General features: G+C 40.2%; 1 protein-coding gene across 1 annotated transcript in view; it reads left to right on the forward strand.

The window, feature by feature from the left end:
- The first annotated feature begins 1,453 nt into the window (after positions 1–1,453).
- The window catches only part of LOC133554735 (N-terminal EF-hand calcium-binding protein 1-like), a 44,879-nt gene continuing 24,015 nt past the window's right edge, over positions 1,454–22,317 (forward strand). Inside the window, exons 1-2 of the mRNA XM_061903826.1 lie at positions 1,454–1,716; positions 6,596–6,620. Of these exons, the coding sequence (XP_061759810.1) occupies positions 1,597–1,716; positions 6,596–6,620 (145 nt within the window). The 5' untranslated portion in view covers positions 1,454–1,596. The remainder of the gene's footprint in view (positions 1,717–6,595; positions 6,621–22,317) is intronic.

The raw sequence follows: 22,317 nt of genomic DNA on the forward strand, positions 1-22,317 counted from the left end.
CTGTACGATCAGTGCCAGAGCTTGGTCCTCATTGCCGGCAGTAAGTCGAACACATTTCCAGTGAGAGTTGGACTCCGCCAAGGCTGTCCTTTGTCACCGATTCTGTTCATAACTTTTAAGGACAGAATTTCTAGGCGCAGTCAAGGCGTTGAGGGGTTCCGGTTTGGTGACCGCAGGATTAGGTCTCTGCTTTTTGCAGATGATGTGGTCCTGATGGCTTCATCTGACCGGGATCTTCAGCTCTTACTGGATCGGTTTGCAGCCGAGTGTGAAGCGACCGGAATGAGAATCAGCCCCTCCAAGTCCGAGTCCATGGTTCTCGCCCGGAAAAGGGTGGAATGCCATCTCCGGGTTGGGGAGGAGACCCTGCCCCAAGTGGAGGAGTTCAAGTACCTAGGAGTCTTGTTCACAAGTGAGGGAAGAGTGGATCGTGAGATCGACAGGCGGATCGGTGCGGCGTCTTCAGTAATGCGGACGTTGTACCGATCCGTTGTGGTGAAGAAGGAGCTGAGCCGGAAGGCAAAGCTCTCAATTTACCGGTCGATCTACGTCCCCATCCTCACCTATGGTCATGAGCTGTGGGTCATGACCGAAAGGATAAGATCACGGGTACAAGCGGCCGAAATGAGTTTCCTCCGCCGTGTGGCGGGCTCTCCCTTGGAGATAGGGTGAGAAGCTCTGCCATCCGGGAGGAGCTCAAAGTAAAGCCGCTGCTCCTTCACATCGAGAGGAGCCAGATGAGGTGGTTCGGTTATCTGGTCAGGAGGCCACCCGAACGCCTCCCTAGGGAGGTGTTTAGGGCACGTCCAACCGGTAGGAGGCCACGGGGAAGACCCAGGACACGTTGGGAAGACTATGTCTCCCGGCTGGCCTGGGAACGCCTCGGGATCCCCCGGGAAGAGCTACACGAAGTGGCTGGGGAAAGGGAAGTCTGGGTTTCCCTGCTTAGGTTGTTGCCCCCGCGACCCGACCTCGGATAAGCGGAAGAAGATGGATGGAGATGGATTTATTAAAGGTAAATTGAGCAAATTGGCTATTTCTGGCAATGTATTTAAGTGTGTATCAAACTGGTAGCCCAGGAAGTAGCTGTTGGTTTCAAAAAGGTTGGTGACCCCTGCTGTAGACCATAACAAAAAAGCCTGACATATTTCACTTTGTATGTAATGATCGTATTTGAAATTAAATTGCTGAAAAAAATGAATGTCTTTATTTTATTGTTTCTTTTTTAAGTTTCACCTGTGGGACAACATAATGCATTCTATGTTCAGATTTAAGGAGCAATAAAATTAAAGATGTAATAATTTCAGATCTAATCTCATGAGTAAGTAACATGATTTGCTGTTGTCCCTGGTGCATGATGATGTGTGATCATGTTCATCATGTGTTTAGGCCCAGCAGAGGGTGCCTTTCTCCAGTCTGAGTCTGACAGACCCCCCCCCGAAGACCCTCCTTCCAGAAGGCGGAGTTTATTACTAGTGAGCACGGTGCAAAGCGTCGACTTGCATCCTACGTCCATCCATCTCATCCTCACACGGCGGCACAGTATCCATCTATCCATCCCAGGCAAGGTGCACCCGAGCGGGCATTAGCGGAAGGATGCTGGCATGTACAGAGATGATCACCATGTGTCTGCAGTCAGCCAAGCAGCAACATCTCAGCAAGCAGCAGAAAGCTTGTGACCACAACCATAACCACACTGCACCCCTTTTTCACGATGTAAGTACATTTTATTTATCTTTTTGTCATTTAAAGTGTGTCTCCACATTATCTACTGGATCAGATACATGGAAAAAAAAAATTGAGTCCTATTTTTCTAAGGGGGGAGGGGGTCACAGCTTGGAGTAATGCTGCTCCTTGTGAATGGTGCAAATCCAAACAGCCTCCATTCAAATGGAATCAATTGTGATTAGCTTGTTATGCAAGTACGAAATGTGAGTGTCAAAACATCAAGTAATATATCCCGTTTGAGTATAATCCTGGAAAATATCACAATGTGTCACGGTAATTTGGTCATGAGGGTCATTACTGTATCTGCACTATAAGAAGCCAATATAAAAAAAAATCAATAACCTTCTCTCTACTGTAACTCACTTTGCAAAATAGCAAGCATGCACACTTTCAGTTATTGTTGTAAATGCAGATGATCCAACACTTTCCTGTTTAACATGTGGGTTCTTCCGAGGATGTCGTAGTCGTAGTGGTTTGTACAGTCCTTTGAGACATTTGTGATTTAGGGCTATATAAATAAACATTGATTGATTGATTGAACATGAAACATGTGCATGTAAATGCCGCTTTACTGATAATCACAGTATTATAAACCATCTATGCTGCTGATTTATGGAGGTGATGACCTACAAAAAAACCCCACAACATGACAAGATGTACTGAACATCATCCCAGTTTTGTCTATAAATAAAATGTACATTACCCAAGGCAAATTGTTTTAAATGGCCCAAATGTACATAAACAAACCACACTTTCCTGTTTAACATGAAACATGTGCATGTAAATGCCTCTTTACTGATAATCACAGTATTATAAACCATCTATGCTGCTGATTTATGGAGGTGATGACCTAGAAAAAAAAACCCACAACATGACAAGATGTACTGAACATTATCCCAGTTTTGTCTATAAATAAAATGTACATTACCCAGAGGCAAATTGTTTTAAATTGCCCAAATGTATATAAACAAACCGTATGAAAGTGGCTAATCGTAAACATGAGGTATATTTAAGAGAAAGAGAGAAAGAGCGGATATTGGAAGGGTTTTTTTCCAATACACATTCTTGTTATTTCTCTGTGACGAATGCATGTCTCTTAATATGACATATTCAGCAATATGTAGGAGCTTTTAGTGCAGATCCCAATTCAAGTTGTCAAAACTGCACATTCCTGAGTGCCATTATGGCCTGTTCTTGTTTAACTACGGTCCAAATGAACACACATAAAGCCTTTATTTACCTATTTGCAACCTCTGACTCTGCTGTCTTCCTTTGTTGCACTTTGATTTGTGTTTTTATTAAGCTAAAGTCTCATAAGCTCCGAGTTGTGTGTGTTTTTTGTGTTTTTTTGTGCATGTGCAGACGTGCTGACGTGCAAGTTGTTTGTCGGAATAGACTCACACCTGTGCAGTGCTTAGATGTCTGAAAAATTTATTGCAGGCTAATTTCTACCGAGGCTGACTCAAAGCCTTGTAGATGCAGCTGTGTCTTTCTTCCTCCTTCTCCCGCTGCTGCAGTTTTATTGTCTTCAATAAGTCTCAGAGTGACGTGTTCACTGTCTCCAGGGAATAGCTTGGGGTTTTGGGTCTGTGCACAGTGTTGGCTTGTAGAAGAGCTTCATCACCTCCGTCACCCAGTTGATGTTTGTTGCTCTCGCTTTAGTCCGCCAAATGTTACAAAGCAACTTGCTGTGGGCTCCCTCAAAGGCATCTCTTTATACAGAGCTTACATCAGCACTTTCAAGGTTTAGGGAGCAGTGACAATGATGGCTCAGCTTCCAGGTATCACGCCATCACTGGCCTCTGAAAATGCCTGCATCGCCTAAACATTGTTAAAAGGCCACACCACTTGTTTAATGTACCTCAGTCATCTCTTAGTATCTCACCACTGATATTTTAGCGACCGTTTTTACACAATGTCTTCTTAAAGGACATTGCTATTGAAATACTAGAGTACTCAGTGTATAGTTTGTTTACTGTCTTCTGAAAATGACTGACACACAAGTGAGTAGTAAGATAATGATCTAGGGCTGCATGAGTGGTCCTGGTACGGTGAGCAGGGGTGGCCAAACTTTTTGCTCTCAACGGCCAAACTGAAAATATGCATATTGTCTGTGGGCCAAACAGCGATTTTTACCATGTAACAGCACCACAAGTGAGGAATTTAGCCTTATACCGCAATACGTAAATATAAAGTACTGTATTTTTCGGACCATAAAGCACACTTAAAATAAATTTCTCGAAAATCGACAGCGAGCCTTAGAACTCAGTGCGCCTAATGTACGTAGTAATTCTGGTTATGCTTACCGACCTCGAAGCAATTTTTCTGATACGTGGTGTAATGATAATTGTGACTAGTAGATGGCAGTCACTCATAAGAGTTAAGTATGTATTGCAGGTTGACGTCTGTTCAATAAATGACCCCAGCAAGTACCCGTAAGCAAGCAACACCAGAACTTTGATGTTTCATTGAGAATATACAACGTTTCACACGGCAATCGAATATCTACGAAAAGGTTTTATCACGACTTTGGTAAGCTACGATTGTCGGCTACCGTTGTCAGGCGTGCTGTGCTTCAACATACATATATTATTATGGTTTGTGTTTAAGGACCCCAAAATGGCACCTACTAAGAGACATATTATCTGGCGTTTTGTTTCGAGCTATTATGCAAAACCAACTGTTCTTATTGGTAACTGCTGATGTATATTAGGGATCTACATAAGTCCAGCGTAGTCAATAATCTCTTTCTTTTTCTCTATCCTCTTGTTGTGGGGACTTCATCCTTCGCTGTTGCCATTTCTAATATAAAGTAGCGTAATTTTAACTTATATCTGTCAGTAGACTCGCTAAGGAAGTCCTAAAATACATGGGTACAACAAATATGACAGACAGAAGACGCTGTCGAAGTCAAGCTACGTAAGTAAGACCTGCCCACAAAACAGCGCATCCTGAAGAGACGGTCAGAAAGCGGCTTGAAGATGGTCTGTAAAACATAATCTATGCAAAATTCTAACCAAAGAGCGACCATTACATGTTATGTAGACCACCAAGAAGTGTTTAAAATGTAGAAAAAAAAATCATAATATGGCCTCTTTAATGCGCCTTAGAAAAGGGTGTGCCTTTTCTATGAAAATAGACCTAAATAGACCTGCTCATTGGCAGTGGTTCGAAACAAAGGGTAGTAGACACCGTCAGGTTCGATAGATGGCAATTCGCTAACCTGCAAAAAAAACAACTACAGATGTTTTTAGTAAAAATAAAGATGCAGCTGAGTCGATAAAATTTTACCGTGAAATTTGATTTTTGATCTAGACTTTTATACCAAATTACTGTAAATTAAAAAACTTTACCACTGTTGTTTTTACATTAAATATCTGGTGACTGAGCTGCCTGTTTTTATTGGAAAATCCACAGCCATTTTTTTTTTTACAGTACATTACTGTAAGTTGGAAAGCGGTACAACAGTTTATTTTTCCAGTAATATTTTTGCGACTTAGCTGCCATTTTTTTAACGGAAAAATCAATATTTACTTTTTTACACTGCATTACTGTGCATTGCTGCGATGAGGTGGCGACTTGTCCAGGGTGTACACCGCCTTCCGCCCGATTGTAGCTGAGATAGGCACCAGCCCCCCCCGTGACCCCAAAGGGAATAAGCTGTAGAAAATGGATGGATGGATTACTGTGCATTGAAAAATAATACCACTGTTATATGTACAGTAATATTTTGGCAAAAGACCTGTCATTTTTTTTTTTACAAAAAAAATCTACGATAATTTTTTTTTTTTACAGCGCATTACTATAAATTGAAAAACTGTTATTTTTACTGAAATTATCTAGCGACTAACCTGCTGCCTTTTTCTGTCAAAAATATTTTCCTTGTTTTTACATTGCATTACTGGAAATGAAAAATTGTTACCACCGATCATTTTACGAATGTGTTGCCAGGTTTTTATGGTTAACTTTTTACAGTAACCTTCCTGACATGCCACCAATGATTGTGCAGCTTGAAAGGGGTCAGTATGAAAATGTATTACATTTGGTAGCCTTCCTTCCAAGAAAATGACACATTGGGCCAAATTTGGGCATCCCTGGTTTAGAGAAACATAATAATAACATCCATCAATCCATTCATTTTCTACCGCTTATTACCTTATTGGGGTCGCGGGGGGCAGTGGCGCCTATCTCAGCTGCAATCGTGCGGAAGGCGGAGTACACCCTGGACAAGTCGCCACCTCATCGCAGATAAAAATAACATGTACTGTGACATTGTGAAGCTGAACATGAGCCCTCCCTTGGGGAACAGCATTTCATGGCAGTTTTACAACATAAGGAGCCCAAACACATCTCCAAGATGGCAAGTGCCTTGCAAAAGAAGTGGCCAGTTTAGACATGTTCACTGTCTACTCACTCAGTATTTCCACATTGATATATTTTCACTGAATAGGGAATAAATATGCTGCTTTCCAAGCTGAGGCATAACCAAGTTTCAGTTCCATAATGTCATTTTCCATGTTGTCCCTATAAAATAAAACAGTTGCTGAAATGTGAGATCTGAACTCACGTTTGTAAAATACTCTATATTTTGGATTATTAGACCACTATTTTAAAAGCTTAAGTACATTCAGAACAACATCAGGGTTGTGCTACATTAATTTTCAACAGAGTTCTGATGTAGTTCATGAAGTGCACACGGATCTGAATGCAACGTGTCGCACATACTTGTCATTTCTTGAGATTTTTGTGTGTCAGTGTTAAAATCAGTGCATCCAATGCACTCATGTGCAGACATAATGGTTGCATCACTGCCTTCCCGCTGTGGACCCACCCAAATCTTAAACATGATCTTCTTTTCCTGTTGCAGATATTCCGACGGGCTGACAAAAATGGTGAGTTACAGAAAAAGCTCTGTTACTGTTATTATTTTGCATGGTCAATTCAATATTAATGCAGCAAGAATATATTTTGGGATTCCAATTGTCCCCCTAGGTGATGATGTACGCTTAATGTCACTTTAATTTCACCGGCAGGCTATTTTTTGTATTTTTAGAAAAGCATCTCAACTCCCAAATGGTCAATTTAGAGAAAACATGTGCACCTAATTAGAATCTTAATTCACCTAACCTGTTTAATTGAAGTGCCCTTTAAACTTGAGGATACTAAATCCTCTTCACAGAACCTCCTTCAGGGAAAACAGCATTGGATGGGAAACAACAGCGCTGATATAAAGGGAAATGTTTTCGCTCCTAATCGTTTATTCATGCATGCATCTCTGCGTAATGACATTCAAAATGCTAAATGGGTAAGTGTTTGGTGCATTTAGAGTATCTGAGTATTCCTCAGGAGGTTGTGTTATATAAGAGGCACACTAATGTTGTTTGCACGGAGCTGTACATGAGTTAGGTGTGAAGAGATATTCAGATAGGACGAGTGAGTTGCTCTGTCCATTGTGGATGACCTGGTTTTGCCTTGTTTTTACTGGCGTGGCTCGGTTGGTAGAGCGGCTTTGCCAGCAACCTGAGGGTTCCAGTTTCGATTCCAGCTTCCGCCACCCTAGTCTCTGCTGTGGTGTCCTTGGGTAAAACACTGTACCCACCTGCTCCCAGTGCCACCCACAACATTTTAAATGTTGCTTAAATATGCTGGGATGAGAATTTCCTGCGGATCCGCAGAATTCCGCCGATTTTGGCGCCACCAATGTGTGAAGGCACTAGATTGGCTAGCTCTACAATCAGCTGACGACATCAACCAATGACATTGCCCGTTATAGGCGTCCGCACGCGTCTGCACCAATGACTTTGCCCGTTATAGGCGTCTCCACGTGTCGTTGGCCGCCAATATCTAGTCCCTGATCCTCAATTATTGTGAGCGTTTTTGAACTCGTATTCTGTTTATGTTCGTTTATCGGCAACTAATCTGGAAAGAAAACACAGTAGCTCTCAATTAACACATTTCTTTATTGACAAGACAGCTTCAGACATGGTTAAGCTTATTGAAGATAGGAATGCTTCATTAGCGAAAGATATCGCTAAGGGCGTGAGAAACAAGTGGAACTGGGCATGGCTCGATATATCTATCAAACTGAAGGTGAAGATTAACAACAATATCGTAGAAGTAGACGAACCAGGACGTGCTCAGTGCTTATATTGTAAGGACATTGTGAACTATGGATCTCGGGGAAATGGCAATCTTTGACCACGCGAAATCGGCAAGGCATCTAAGTAAAGTGAGTTTACGGAGAAGTCGTTTTTCACTGGGATCCGCCTTCAAGCTGAAGTCAAACATCGTCACAAATGCAGCCTCAAATCAACTATCGAAGCCTCCCACCTCCGACTCGGCTCCTCTCACAACAATCTACGACAGACGAGTCCATTCAGAGGTACAATACACGATTTTATGTATTTCAAAATTTTTATATTTTGAATTCTGGTTAATCCATTTGTAGGCCTATTTTTGTCTATAATCCAAAAGTGTGCAATAATTTGATATATGTGTAAACTTGTATACATAAATTTCATCACATGATACATTTTCATGAAAATATTTTCTAATAAATGTGAAATTTTGGTCAGGAGGATATTGTTAGATTTTGACTCAAAATAGCAGGAAATGCATCCTAAGCTAACATAGATTTCAAAATTTTTCTGGGGGGGCATGCCACGGACCCCCCTAGCAGGCGAGTGCAGCCACTATGCGGCCTTCCGCAAAGCTGTGTTTTAGGATTAAAACATTTTCATCTGATTTTGTAAATCTTCATTTCCATCCCTGAATATGTAGATTATGGGTTTTACCACGGAAAGCGCAATGAGTCTCTTGAGTAGAAGTGCTATATAAGTATTATTCACTTCACTTCAACATATTCCAACTCAGAAAAAACAATCACCACAACAATAAGTAAATCAAATAAGTAAATAATGCAGTAGCAACTAAGATTTTTTCCTATCATTTCTCATATTTACATATACCATATAGTACCTCAACAAACAAGCTTAAAGGCCTACTGAAATGAGATTTTCTTATTTAAACGGGGATAGCAGGTCCATTCTATGTGTCATACTTGATCATTTCGCGATATTGCCATATTTTTGCTGAAAGGATTTAGCAGAGAACATTGACGATAAAGTTCGCAACTTTTGGTCCCTAATAAAAAAGCCTTGCCTTTACCGGAAGTAGCAGACGATGACGTCACCGGTGTGAGAGCTCCTTACATCCTCACATTGTTTACAATCATAGCCTTCAGCAGCAAGAGCTATTCGGACCGAGAAAGCGACAATTTCCCCCATTAATTTGAGCGAGGATGAAAGATTTGTGGATGAGGAAATTTAGAGTGAAGGCCTAGAAAAAATAAATAAATAAATAAAGTTTATGAAAAAAAAAAGGCGAGGGCAAGTGAGAGCGATTAAGATGTTTTTAGACACATTTACTAGGATAATTCTGGGAAATCCCTTATCTGCCTATTGTGTTGCTAGTGTTTTAGTGAGTTAAAGAGTACCTTAAAGTTAGAGTCTCTGAGAGAAGTCACGGCAGCAGGAGGACGCTGGCTCCGCTGATCTCCGGTAAGAGGCGACTTATTTCCACAATTTTCTCACCGAAAACTGCCGGTTGACATGTAGTCGAGATCCATATTCGCTTGGCCGCTCTGATCCATAGTAAAGCTTCACATCCGTGAATTTTAAACAAGGAAACACCGTCCGTTTGTGTGGCTAAAGGCTAAAAGCTTCCCACCTACATCTTTCTACTACTTTCTACTTCTCCATTATTAATTGAACAAATTGCAAAAGATTTAGCAACACAGACGTCCAAAATACTGTGTAATTGCGCCATGAAAAGAGACGACTTTTAGCCATGAGTGGTGCTGGGATAAAATGTCCGCTCCAACCAATAATGTCACAAACACGCGTCATCATCGTGTCATCATTCAGCGACATTTTCAACAGAAAACTCCGCGGGAAATTTAAAATTGTAATTTAGTAAACTAAACCGGCCGTATTGGCATGTGTTGCAATGTTAATATTTCATCATTGATGTATAAACTATCAGACTGCGTGGTGGGTAGTAGTGGGTTTCAGTAGGCCTTTAATTGGTTATGTGACCGAACTCTTAACGTCTCCCATTAATATGGATTCAAATTTTAAAAAGTACAAATCAATTATTTTTGTTATCAATCATTTTGGTGCTTGTCCATTCAAAATTGCACAATTTATCATGTAACGTGCCTTTTTAAAATAAACTTTTAGATAAGAAATCCATCCATCCATTTTGTACTGCACAATATTGTATAAAAACATCTATCCATCCATTTTCTACCGCTTGTCCCTTATGGGGTCGCAATACATATAATGTTCTAACAACTATAGTAGTTTTATGGACTAATGTAATAATAATATACAGCAGTCATCCTAGAGAGTGGAATTCTACAATATCTCCATTCAGTTACTTCTACATCAAACACGCCATCAGCAGCTTTTCCATATTTTCATGAATTAATATCCGCCATTTAGATATTATTTTAACATTCTTGGCTAGCATTAGACTCATTCTGCCTCAGTATGGTGCTGACTGCTTCGCCAAGTTGACTACACGCTCTGTCATGTTTTTGAATCTTTTTTCTTTTATGAATTAATTGAATATCATCCACTTTGTCTTGTCAGCACTGTCCTTCCCACTCGCTTTCTTCCTTCCCATGGTTGGAAAACAAAGATTTGTCGACCTTTAGCGATAACCTAATGCTAGCGAGTAAGACCAGATATTTTGGGAAGATTTTATGGGGTTAAATGTGACATTTGCTACGGCAACTAATGGCGGGGATGCTCGTAACTAACATTTTTGCTTCCAACTTAAAGCTTAACAATTAACCGAGAGACAGCTCTTAACTCAAAACACTCTAAAGTCAGGGCACTCTCAAAGGGGAATTGCGCTTTTTTGGAAATTTTGCCTATGATTCACAATCCCTATGTAAGACAAGAACACTTATGTTTTTTTTTATTGTATGCATTCTAAGTTGTAATATACGGCAAGTACAAGGTGGCTAACTATTCAGCTAATGGAAGTACACTATTCTTCCTATAAAGCCCTCTAAAAACAATACTCCATTTACATCTTGTGACATGAATATCAACCAAGTGTTAGCCATATTGTTAAGATAAAAGCTAACATTAAGGAACCTTTTAGCTGCACTGTGATGACAGAGCGCTAACTAGCTTATGCAGCTATAGTATTGACATACTGAGCTGCTGATGAAAGATAATCCTAGATTATAAATTATGCCTCTCACTTTTTTTTTAATTATTTACTTAAAATAGATACAGCACATATCAATGAACATGTATACAATATGTATACAGTGGGGCAAAAAAGTATTTAGTCAGCCACCGATTGTGCAAGTTCTCCCACTTAAAATGATGACAGAGGTCTGTAATTTTCATCATAGGTACACTTCAACTGTGAGAGACAGAATGTGAAAAAAAATCCAAGAATACACATTGTAGGAATTTTAAATAATTTATTTGTAAATTATGGTGGAAAATAAGCATTTGGTCAACCATTCAAAGCTCTCATCAATCAATCAATCAATGTTTATTTATATAGCCCCAAATCACAAATGTCTCAAAGGACTGCACAAATCATTACGACTACAACATCCTCGGAAGAACCCACAAAAGGGCAAGGAAAACTCACACCCAGTGGGCAGGGAGAATTCACATCCAGCTCTCACTGATGGAAGGAGGTTTTGGCTCAAAATCTCACGATACATGGCCCCATTCATTCTTTCCTTAACACGGATCAATCGTCCGGTCCCCTTAGCAGAAAAACAGCCCCAAAGCATGATGTTTCCACCCCCATGCTTCACAGTAGGTGTGGTGTTCTTGGGATGCAACTCAGTATTCTTCTTCCTCCAAACACGATGAGTAGAGTTTATACAAAAATGGATACATGGATGATACAGCAGAGGATTGGGAGAATGTCATGTGGTCAGATGAAACCAAAATAGAAATTTTTGGTATGAACTCAACTTGTCGTGTTTGGAGGAAGAAGAATACTGAGTTGCATCCCAAGAACACCATACCTACTATGAAGCATGGGGGTGGAAACATCATGCTTTGGGGCTGTTTTTCTACTAAGGGGACAGGGTGATTGATCTGTGTTAAGGAAAGAATGAATGGGGCCAAGTAACATGAGATTTTCAGCCAAAACCTCCTTCCATCAGTGAGAGCTTTGAATGGTTGAACAAATACTTAGTTTCCACCATAATTTACAAATAAATTCTTTAAAATTCCTACAATGTGAATTCCTGGATTTTTTTTTCATATTCTGTCTCTCACAGTTGAAGTGTACCTATGCTGAAAATTACAGACCTTTGTCATCATTTTAAGTGGGAGAACTTGCACAATCGGTGGCTGACTAAATACTTTTTTGGCCCACTGTATATGGCTAATTTCGCCAGTAGTCCCCAGACAGGTTGGCGTATACACACAATCAAACGACAAAAACATTCACACAAACCAGAGAAAAAGTCAGGATGACCACCACAGACTCAGTAACATACAGGTAATTTTAAAGAGAGAGTTAAAAAAAAACTTGTATAGTGGCCATGAACTGAAAAGTTGTCAAACTTGACATTCTTTCATCTTATATCCGGAGACAGCGACAAAGTAACGAAAAGACGCTCCTTTGTGACACCTTTTTTTTCCCACACCTACATGAGGTTTATGATTAATTCTTCATCTGAACTGGACTATATAAACAACCCATCCGTCGGCATACCAGTGAGTGCAGATATTGTACAGTAAGTGATTATTTTGTTATGTTTGTAGTTTGTATTTCTTGTTTAGCACTTTGTAGTAGTGCTCCATGATGCTTAGTGTTTCACTAAAGCTTAATCTGTCCAGCACACAACTGTCATGATCTTTGGTCTGGATCATGTTTTTTCTGTCACGACGTGGGGTTTTTCGCAAATTAGTGCGAGGATTGTTCTTCCAGGAAGCAAACGGACTATTCCAGACATGACTTGAAGGTAGGAACATGATTTAATCTTGACTATCAAATAGGTACAAACAAAAGGTGCACAAGGGGAAGGCCAACTTAGCTAACACGTAGAATAAATTATGGACAGGGCAAAAACTCACTAACTGTGGCATGAACAAACAAACACAAAACAAAACAAAAACTTACTTGGCAAAGCATGAAGCAAACAATCGCATGACACAAGCAGTGAGTTTTTGCCCTGTCCATAGTTTATTCTAAGTGTTAGCCTTTTGTTTCCTGTGCTAAGTTGTGCTTTTGCCTTGTGCTTCTTTTGTTGGTACCGATTTGATAGTCAAGATTAAATCATGTTCCTACCTTCAAGTCTTGTCCGGAATGGTCCGTTTGGTTCCTGGGAGAACAATCCTCGCAGTAAGTTGCGAAAACCCCCACGTCGTGACAGAAAAACATGATCCAGACCACAGATCATGACAACAACTTCTAAAACTTTCATCCTTCTTACATTCAGGCTCAAAAATATAAGGTTGTGGATCATCATTTGTCCCAAAGTGGCCTCTTGTGACGTCCGCCATCAGTAGTACGTTTAGGGTTGTTGAAGTGAAATGTAAACACTGTTATGTGTATGTGAACTTAATACGCCACAGTATTCTTAAAATTATTCAAATACGTAAATACTACATGCTATTATAAATGTGACTGTTACTACAATGCATATATACTTACAGGGTGTATATAAAACATTGATAGAGATTTTTGGATGTTTTTTAAAGCGCTTTATCGGCGGAATAGATCGACTACGTTGCAAGCTGACTTTTGCTAATGTTTATTTACGATTTAGAATGCATGAAAAAAGAAAAACAAGCGGTAGAAAATGGATGGGTGGATGTTTGTTCTTATCTGTGAATAATTTACAAAATAAAAAAAAAGTGTAGTTTACATTTAAATGTATGAGTCAGTGGCAACATGAAGTCAGATACACACATGAGTATATTATAGGATTTTAGGCATGGTTTCAATTTAAATTAATTGTCAAATTGTTATTTCTTTCACCATATTGTACTGAGCAGCCAGGACACAGACATTGGCAATACAAGCTACAGGCCTGCTTCCTCCTCAGTCCTCCTCCCTCCTTTTTTGTTCTTTCCTGTGCGGAACTGAGAGGAGGTTAAGAGAAGAGAACTCAGTGGCTTGTTTTTGCGATCTATCTTCACTTCACAGCTTGTGTGCACGCGGTCTGTAAAGGGCCGGCAGGAAGGTGTGTCTCTCAAGCAAGCACTTGGCACTGAGTGGGCTGCTGCTGCAACGTCGGCCTGGAGCTTTTCGCATTTACCATTTAATGAGGACATCCTATCAGCACATCCTATTCTTCTATTCTTTCTTTACTGCAATGTTGTGACAAGGACTGATATTTCACAAAAAATATCGATATCAAGCCCACACTGGAAGCTTTTCTCCAGCCTGCCATTGGAGGAGATGGCTTGTAATAAAGTATGTTGATGCTGACAGATGGGATTGCTGAAATTAGACTCTAAATCCTCTGTGCAAACACAATCGGGAATTATTTTTGTCTCCTAAAAATTACCAAACTACAACTCATCCAAAAGAGGTTGTTAAAAAATAACAACTTTCTTAGTCGACAATAGTAGAAATGAGTGTGGAGATTTCTGCCTGTATTGTTTTTTCCCTCATTATTAAATAGGGATAGGAATCCTACAACAACTCAGCAATTTGATTCCGATTTTTGGGGTGACGTTTCGAATCAGAATTGATTCTCGATCCAACATGATTCTCCATTCAAACCGATTCCTGCAATCTATTATTTGATACAAGAATGATAATAAAACCTTTTAAAAAACAGGTAAAAAATTACAAAAGTTCCTTTTGGCTGCGGACATACAGAATGATATATACACACAGCGAGTACAGCGGGGATGGATTCTTGAAAAAAATTACTGCTAAGAAATTTTGCAAATATCCCTTAAAAAAAAGGTATTCTTACTTTTTTTCTATATCGATTATGAATCGAGATAGGCTCCAGCACCCCCCTCGACCCCAAAAAGGGACAAGCGGTGGAAAATGGATGGATTTAGAATCGGAATAAATACAAATCGCTATTCGGATGTGAATCGATTTTATGGAACGCCCCTATAAATCATATACTGTAGTTAAGTGTGATACACCACATTTAGTAAATATTGTTGCTTTGCTTACCTTGTTTTGACCTTCTGGGAAGTTTGAAGTAGTGTCAGTAAATCGATCAAAACTTAAATAAGGTACATGACCCATTTACCATGAATTGATTTACGTGGACCCGACTTAAACAAGTTGAAAAACTTACATGGACCCGACTTAAAAAAGTTGAAAAACTTATTCGGGTGTTATCATTTAGTGGTCAATTGTATGGAATATTTACTGTACTGTGCAATATACTAATAAAAGTTTCAATCAATCAATCAATAGCTCAAGAAATAAATACAAGTATAAAGATAAAATACAAACCATAATATATTATACTATTACACATTAAAATGCAGTGGCTTTTCTAACCTGGGCCTTCAGTGATGTCCTACTTAATCTAACTTTACCTCTCAAAATACCGTAATTTATGTCACCACATGGACATGGTGGGAGATACTATACAGAAACACACTTGCACACTACTGGGCATTGAATCACTTCAAAAGTTTACAAAATGGTCTATTTTTATTTAACATTCAATAAACCCGCTTCAGCAATTAAAAAATAAATTTTGTGATACTGTCAGAATTAAAATAATTGTATAAAAGAAACAAAACGTGAAAAATTAAAGAAATAAAATATTTTAACTCACAATTTCTAGTACCCATCCGACGCCGCATAAGCCAGTGGTACCGTCGTAGTCCTTTGATTCGTGGGAAAGTGGCGAGCAAACCCTTTTGGTGCCGGTGTTGTGCCAAAATGCAAAAATCGTGAGTATCCAATCACTGTGTTAGGCCAGCTAAAAGGCCTTGCTGACAACAACTCGTGATTTGATTGGCTATCGCTATTGTCTATCATCTCTATGTGTCTGTTCACTGACAGTGCAAAGACGCCTGCATTGTTGATTTTGAAGGTTCCGGGCAGATTTCTTACAGCATGGCAACATAAGCTAGCTGAATTCTGATTGGATACAAACTCTAACCTAAAACAACAGCATTGGAAGGAGCATAATATGACATGAAGAGAATATGAATAGTTTTAGATATTTAGGGAAAGTAAATTAAAAAATTACTTTTATCTTAAAAAATTATCAGGATTAGTGCGTCAGCCTCATAATACGAAGGTCCTGGGTTCGATCCTGCGCTCTGGCTCTTTCTGTGTGGAGTTTGCATGTTTTCCTCGTGACTGAGTAGGTTCCCTACGGGTACTCCGGCTTCCTCCCCCCTCCAAAGACTTGCACCTGGGGATAGGTTGACTGGCAACACTAAATTGGCCCTAGTGTGTGAATGTGAGTGTGAATGTTGTCTGCCTATCTGTGTTGGCCTTGTGATGAGGTGGTGACTTGTCCAGGGTGTACGCCGCCTTCCGCCCGAATGCAGCTGAGATAGGTTCCAGCACTCCCCGTGACCTCAACAGGGACAAGTGGTAGGAAATGGATGGATTTCTGGTTATGTTAGGCCTTGCTGGCTCTGACGGCCCACCCCTGATGGTAGGTAGGTTGGTAGGTCTTTATTGTCATTGCAACAAGTACAACGAAACTTTGTTTTTAGCACAAACCTCTTTAAGATTAGACAAACAAACAGTGTACAGGGTTACAGAACAAGAACGCTGATGGGTCGCCATAAGGCGCCCCGTAAAAGATGGGAAAAAGGTCAACGCAGGGGAAGGATGAGTAAAAAAATACAATCCAGACTGGGCTCCTAGAGGGGCCCAATCTGGAGTGAGAAAAAACTTCCATAGCAAAGCACATATACATATTACAACATACATCTCGAGATAGCTAGCAACAGAGGGAAGGTAGTTCAAGGTCATGGTGGTAGGCCGGAGCTCTCAGGCGCTGACCATCCATTCATCACCCCTACGGGATTTGCGTCGAGGGTGTTGGATTAGGGGGAGGGGGGGTGTACGTGTGGCGTATATTTTTTGTGGACGTGTGTGTGTGTATATAAGCCCATAGTGTGTCTCTGTTCCGCGGCCTTGATGTATTTGCCGTCGCTAGTCCAAAGTTCACAACAACAAGTGTGTGTCCATGAGACAAAAAAGGGAGTGTGTTTTGTCTTCGTTGCAGCGATCTTCGGGAGAGTCTCGAAACCAGGGAAACAATCCAAGTTAAAATGATTTGTATGCGAGTGAAAATAAAAATTTGCTTTATACTCTAAAATTGTCTATGACTGGTCCTCAAAAACTGCGGGGTAGACAGTCCGATGTAATCCACAGTTCTTCCCGCATCCTCCAAATCATTTATGGCAGCTTTGGGGTACTTTGAAGACTGCCAGCAACTTCCAATTTGTCGACAAACCAGAGCAACGCTTACTCCAATCAGCAGATGGCCTGTTGTCATAATTCCGAATAGGTAGATATCTTCACGTCCTCGACAGAAAAGGGTCGCCAGGCACGCGGCCCTCCTTTTTCTCCCAAGAGTCCGTTGTGTGTCCAGCAGCAACCCCGTCATCACGACAGCAGGTTCCCCGAAACCCAAGATCTTGTCAATTTTGTTGAGGCCAGTTAAATAGTTCCAATGTTTAGATTTTGAGAGCACTGCAAAAAAGAGGCAACAAGAAAGTTAAGACAAGACAAAACAAAGAAGTAAGCAGGAGAGATAAGGGAGAGGAAAAGGGAGCGTCCACCCTCGATGAGTGCCAGAGAGAAAAAAAAAGAAATATATATATATATATATATATATATATATATATATATATATATATATATATACAATAACAAAATATTATACATATGATCAATATAAAAAGAAAGTTGATAAATAATTGACATGAAATTCTTATTAAAGAAAAACATGGCAATCGTTTCGTGGGACTCAATCATGGTTGTTCCAGAAGTCAATGGAAAGAGCTGTCAAGCTTCAGATTTGCCCACATCAGACTAAGCTTTTTGAGTAACCGAGGAAAAAACTCCAAAAAACACCAGTTTTTTACTAGCAGCACACATTATAAGTTACTGTATGACGCTGTGCAAAGCTTCATGAATTATTGCTGCTGTAAACTCCCTCAAGGAAATGTGTCTGTGGTGAGATACACGCTCAGAACAGCAGCTACAGTATATACAGTACGGCGTGAATGTAACGTCAGATAGGGAGGAGAGTGTCTGGCGTGAGGTACTGATGTATTATCTGCCTAAAGAACAGCTCTTAAAATAGCCACAATCCTGCGGTGTATCCATTGCATGAAAATACGCATATTCTGCTACTGAGACTGTGGACTGCATTGCCGTCGGTTTTTGCTCCTCATCACTAATTGCATGAAAACAACAATCAAGATGACATAATTAGACACGTTTGACCAAGTTAATGGATTGATTGTTTACCCTGCGGCGCCACCAAAGCACATGCCGGACAGATTACAGTTCAGCCTGTGAGGTCTGCCACCACACTGCTGTTCTATGACAGGCACTTACATAATGTGCCATCTGAGCTGCACACTAAAGTTGAGTTGTGTGTGAAGGTGATGGTGAAGAAAGGCGGCAGAATGAGTCAGATCTGGTGTACTCCTACATCTTGCCACATGAAGTATCCTGCTCAAAATATTACACCAAAGTTGCAGCATTCTGCTCCTTGACCACCAATATGTAAAGCATTCATCCTTAATATCCTGATTCCTTTTTGTGGCACATAGGCTTAAAATAAAGAGCACAGAATGAGACACTTCTCATAATATTTTAGCACTTTTCGGTACAATCAAAATCCACAATCCTTGAGATGAGACAAGAATACAGGGGAAGGGAGGCAGTGTTGACAATCCTGTACATCAATCAATAAATCAATCAATGTTTATTTATACAGCCCTTAATCACAAGTGTCTCAAAGGGCTGCACAAGCCACAACGACACGCTCGGTTCAGATCCCACATCAGGGCAAGGATAAACTCAACCCAGTAGGATGACAATGAGAAACCTTGGAGAGGACCGCCAATGTGGGTGACCTCCCCTTTTAAGGGAGACCGGTGCAATTGACGTCGAGTGGGTCTAGCATAATATTGTGAAAGTCCAGTCCATCGTGGGGCCAGCAGGAGACCATCCCGAGTGGAGCTAGGTCAGCAACGCAGAGATGTCCCCAACTGGATACTTCCTGAATGTCTCAAACCACACATCGCCTCTCCATTGCTGTCTTTAAGCTAGCAAAACTAGATACATTTTGGCTAAGAAGACACGTAAAAAGAACACAAAGTAGCACTGAAAACAGTATCTAACAACAGCAATGTTGAGCTGACAAACAATAAGCACCAGAGATCAATCAGCCGGCCCTCAATGGATGGGCCAGGCAAAAAATGGCTTCACTGCGAGGCACACAATGAGTGGATGAAACGTTTGTACACAGAGACCAAGTTCGTACACCAAAGAATATTTTGAAATCAAAAAGCTCGTACAATGAGGGGTACTTAAACCGAGGTTTAACTGTGTTGGGAATTCTCCTATTCCACCTATAAAGCCCTCACAAAAACCTCCCACAATGCTTTATATACATGCTGTCACCATACCAGGCACATTCATGACAACATGTAATACTTACAGTAATTTAAAGGGGAACATTATCACAATTTCAGAAGGGTTAAAACCAATAAAAATCAGTTCCAAGTGGCTTATTTTATTTTTCGAAGTTTTTTTCAAAATTTTACCCATCACGCAATGTCCCAAAAAACGTCTTTAAAGTGCATGATTTTAACCATCGTTATATCCACCCATCTATTTTCCGGTGACGTCACTGCGTGACATCGCCACAAACAAAGATGGCGGATAGCACAGAAAGGTATAGCATAGTAGTTTGGATACAGATTCGGATTTCAGCGGCGCAAGCGATTCAACAGATTACGCATGTATTGAAATGGATGGTTGGAGTGTGGAGGCAGGTACCGAAAATGAAATTAAAGAAGAAAAATGCATCTGCTTTGAGTGTCGCAGGATATCCACACATCTCTGTGCCATCCCTGTCGTACCATCGCTATCGTCGGTAAAGTGTGCGAGGGACTTTCGTATCTTTTCACCACTGGTGCAACTTGAATCCGTTGATTGGTATGTGTTTGTTTGGCATTAAATGTGGGTGGAGGGAAAGGATGGATGCAAATATAGCTACAAATGAGGCCTAATGATGCAAAATGTACATACAGCTAGCCTAAATAGCATGTTAGCATCGATTAACATGCCGTGACCATTGATATGTCTGATTAGCACACTCCACGTAAGTCAACTTGAATCCGACCCTGTTCGTGTTGTTACAACCTCCGACAACACACCGACGAGGCATAATGTCTCCAAGGTACGGAAAACAGTCGAAAAACGGAAAATAACAGAGGTGATTTGACTTGGTGTGTGTAATGTGTTTGAGAAAATGGGCCGATTGCTTCCTGTTGTGACGTCATGGGAGAAAGGTCATTGCTCCGACAGCGAACAATTGAAAGGCATTTCAATCGCCAAATTCACCCTTTTAGAGTTCGGAAATCGGTTAAAAAAACATATGGTCTTTTTTCTGCAACATCAAGGTATATACTGACGCTTACATAGGTCTGGTGATAATGTTCCCCTTTAATCATTTTCAGAAATTCTTTCCTTGGTGCATTTATTTCACGGAGCGCACAAAAACGAACGCTACCTTCGTCAACAACAACAGCACAAGAGAATGCATTCTTAAGGGATGGCTGTATCTTTCAGCACACACCGGTGCTCCCCATTGAGCTGGTAGATTCAGCTTGTTGCCGGGTAAAAATGATGAACGCAAACAAGCAATGCTTAGCAAGCGATGTCATCAGTAGCTTGTGTGATCTATCAGTAGCGTCACTCCTCTCGGTTAACTCCTGCAGTAACAATGTCCTTATAGCTGGGTTAATATTAATAATGTAAATGGAGCTTTGTTTTTTGGAGCGCTTTATAAGTAAAATAGGTGAATCCCTATTACTTGCACAGTTGGTGAAAAACTGTCAGCACAGAACAGAGAAAAACGCTGTGTTCTCGTCTCACAAAATATATATATTTTTTAATTGCAGTTTTCTATTAAAACCTCAGAGGTGTGTGCTATGCTTAGTATTGATTATTCTAAGATAATAAACATAAGCTTACCATGAATAATTTTGCAGATATAGAGAGAACCCAGGAGCAAAAATCGAACAAAATGATCACATGAGGAACTAAAAGGGGAACTGCATTTTTTTTTTTTGCCCATCATACCCAATCCTTATGTGAGACAAGATCACTCATGTCTTTGTATTTTCGGTTCATTCTAAATAGTGGAAAAACTGTTAGCAAGTGGCTGCTAACAATAAATGTAATTATAATTGACCTACTTTGCCAATAACGCCCTCTAAATAACATACAGCCACAGTTGTGAAAAAAGTGATGTATGTCAGAGATAAGTAACCAACTACTAACTGATAGGATACTTGAAAAATCCCCTTTCTAGTCACTCAAATAGATTTTCAGTCATACCCCATTCATTCAGTCCACATTCACACATTGGTGTTGGTTATTTGGAGCCACAGATGCCTGGTGGTAGACTGACGGAAAATTAAATAATGAAATAATAAAATACAGCTAAAAACACAAGTAAACATATTTCCTGAGCCAATCAAAAATAGAAAGGTAACCATAATAATAAACAAGGGAACAACAATTGGAAATACAAACATTTGTTTCTGGTGTTGAAGTATAGCACAATTAATATGTAATCCAAGGGTCTTCAACATTGTCCAGGCCAAAGACCCCCAAACTGATCCCATACTCATATAGCTTGTGAAAATGGTTTTATACTAAACTGGTCATAAAGGTACCTTAACATGGTACAATACTGAGATACTTATATATTAGCAGTAGTGCCGCTAATACAAACTGTAGATACTGACAATTACAGTAGCAACTGACGCACTAATCGCTAGCTGTCAACTTGCGCGCTATTCACTGGCTGACAACTACACCGCTAATTGCTATCTGACAACTACTGTGCTCATTGCTAGCTATCAACTACACTACTAATTGCTAGCTGGCAACTAGTGTGCTAATCGCTAGCTGGCAGCTAGTGTGCTAATTGCTAGGTAGCAGCTAGTCCCCATATCGCTAGCTGGCAACTAGATAGCTAATCACTAGATGACAGCTGCTGCAGTAATCGCTCACTGCCTACATGAATCCAATAATATTGTTTTATGTTTTGATTTCAAAACTGCAAGTGTACAGGTAAGGGTGAGTAGGGTGTCCGTGCCAATGCCATTTATTGCCAAAAATAATGTGCGTTTAATTTATTTGTGTAAAAATAATACGTATGAAAAAGTCCAATCAACTAAATATTTTACCATCCTGCCCCAGTACCTTCACAGACCCCCTGGGGGAGTCACAAAGGCCCTCTATATGACGTCTGATTTCATCAATGATTATTAAAAACTGCATTTTAGATCAGGTCTGCATGTGCTTTGTGAACTTGGAGAAGGCATT

The sequence above is a fragment of the Nerophis ophidion genome, linkage group LG06 (assembly GCF_033978795.1).
Source record: "Nerophis ophidion isolate RoL-2023_Sa linkage group LG06, RoL_Noph_v1.0, whole genome shotgun sequence".
Taxonomy (NCBI): domain Eukaryota; kingdom Metazoa; phylum Chordata; class Actinopteri; order Syngnathiformes; family Syngnathidae; genus Nerophis; species Nerophis ophidion.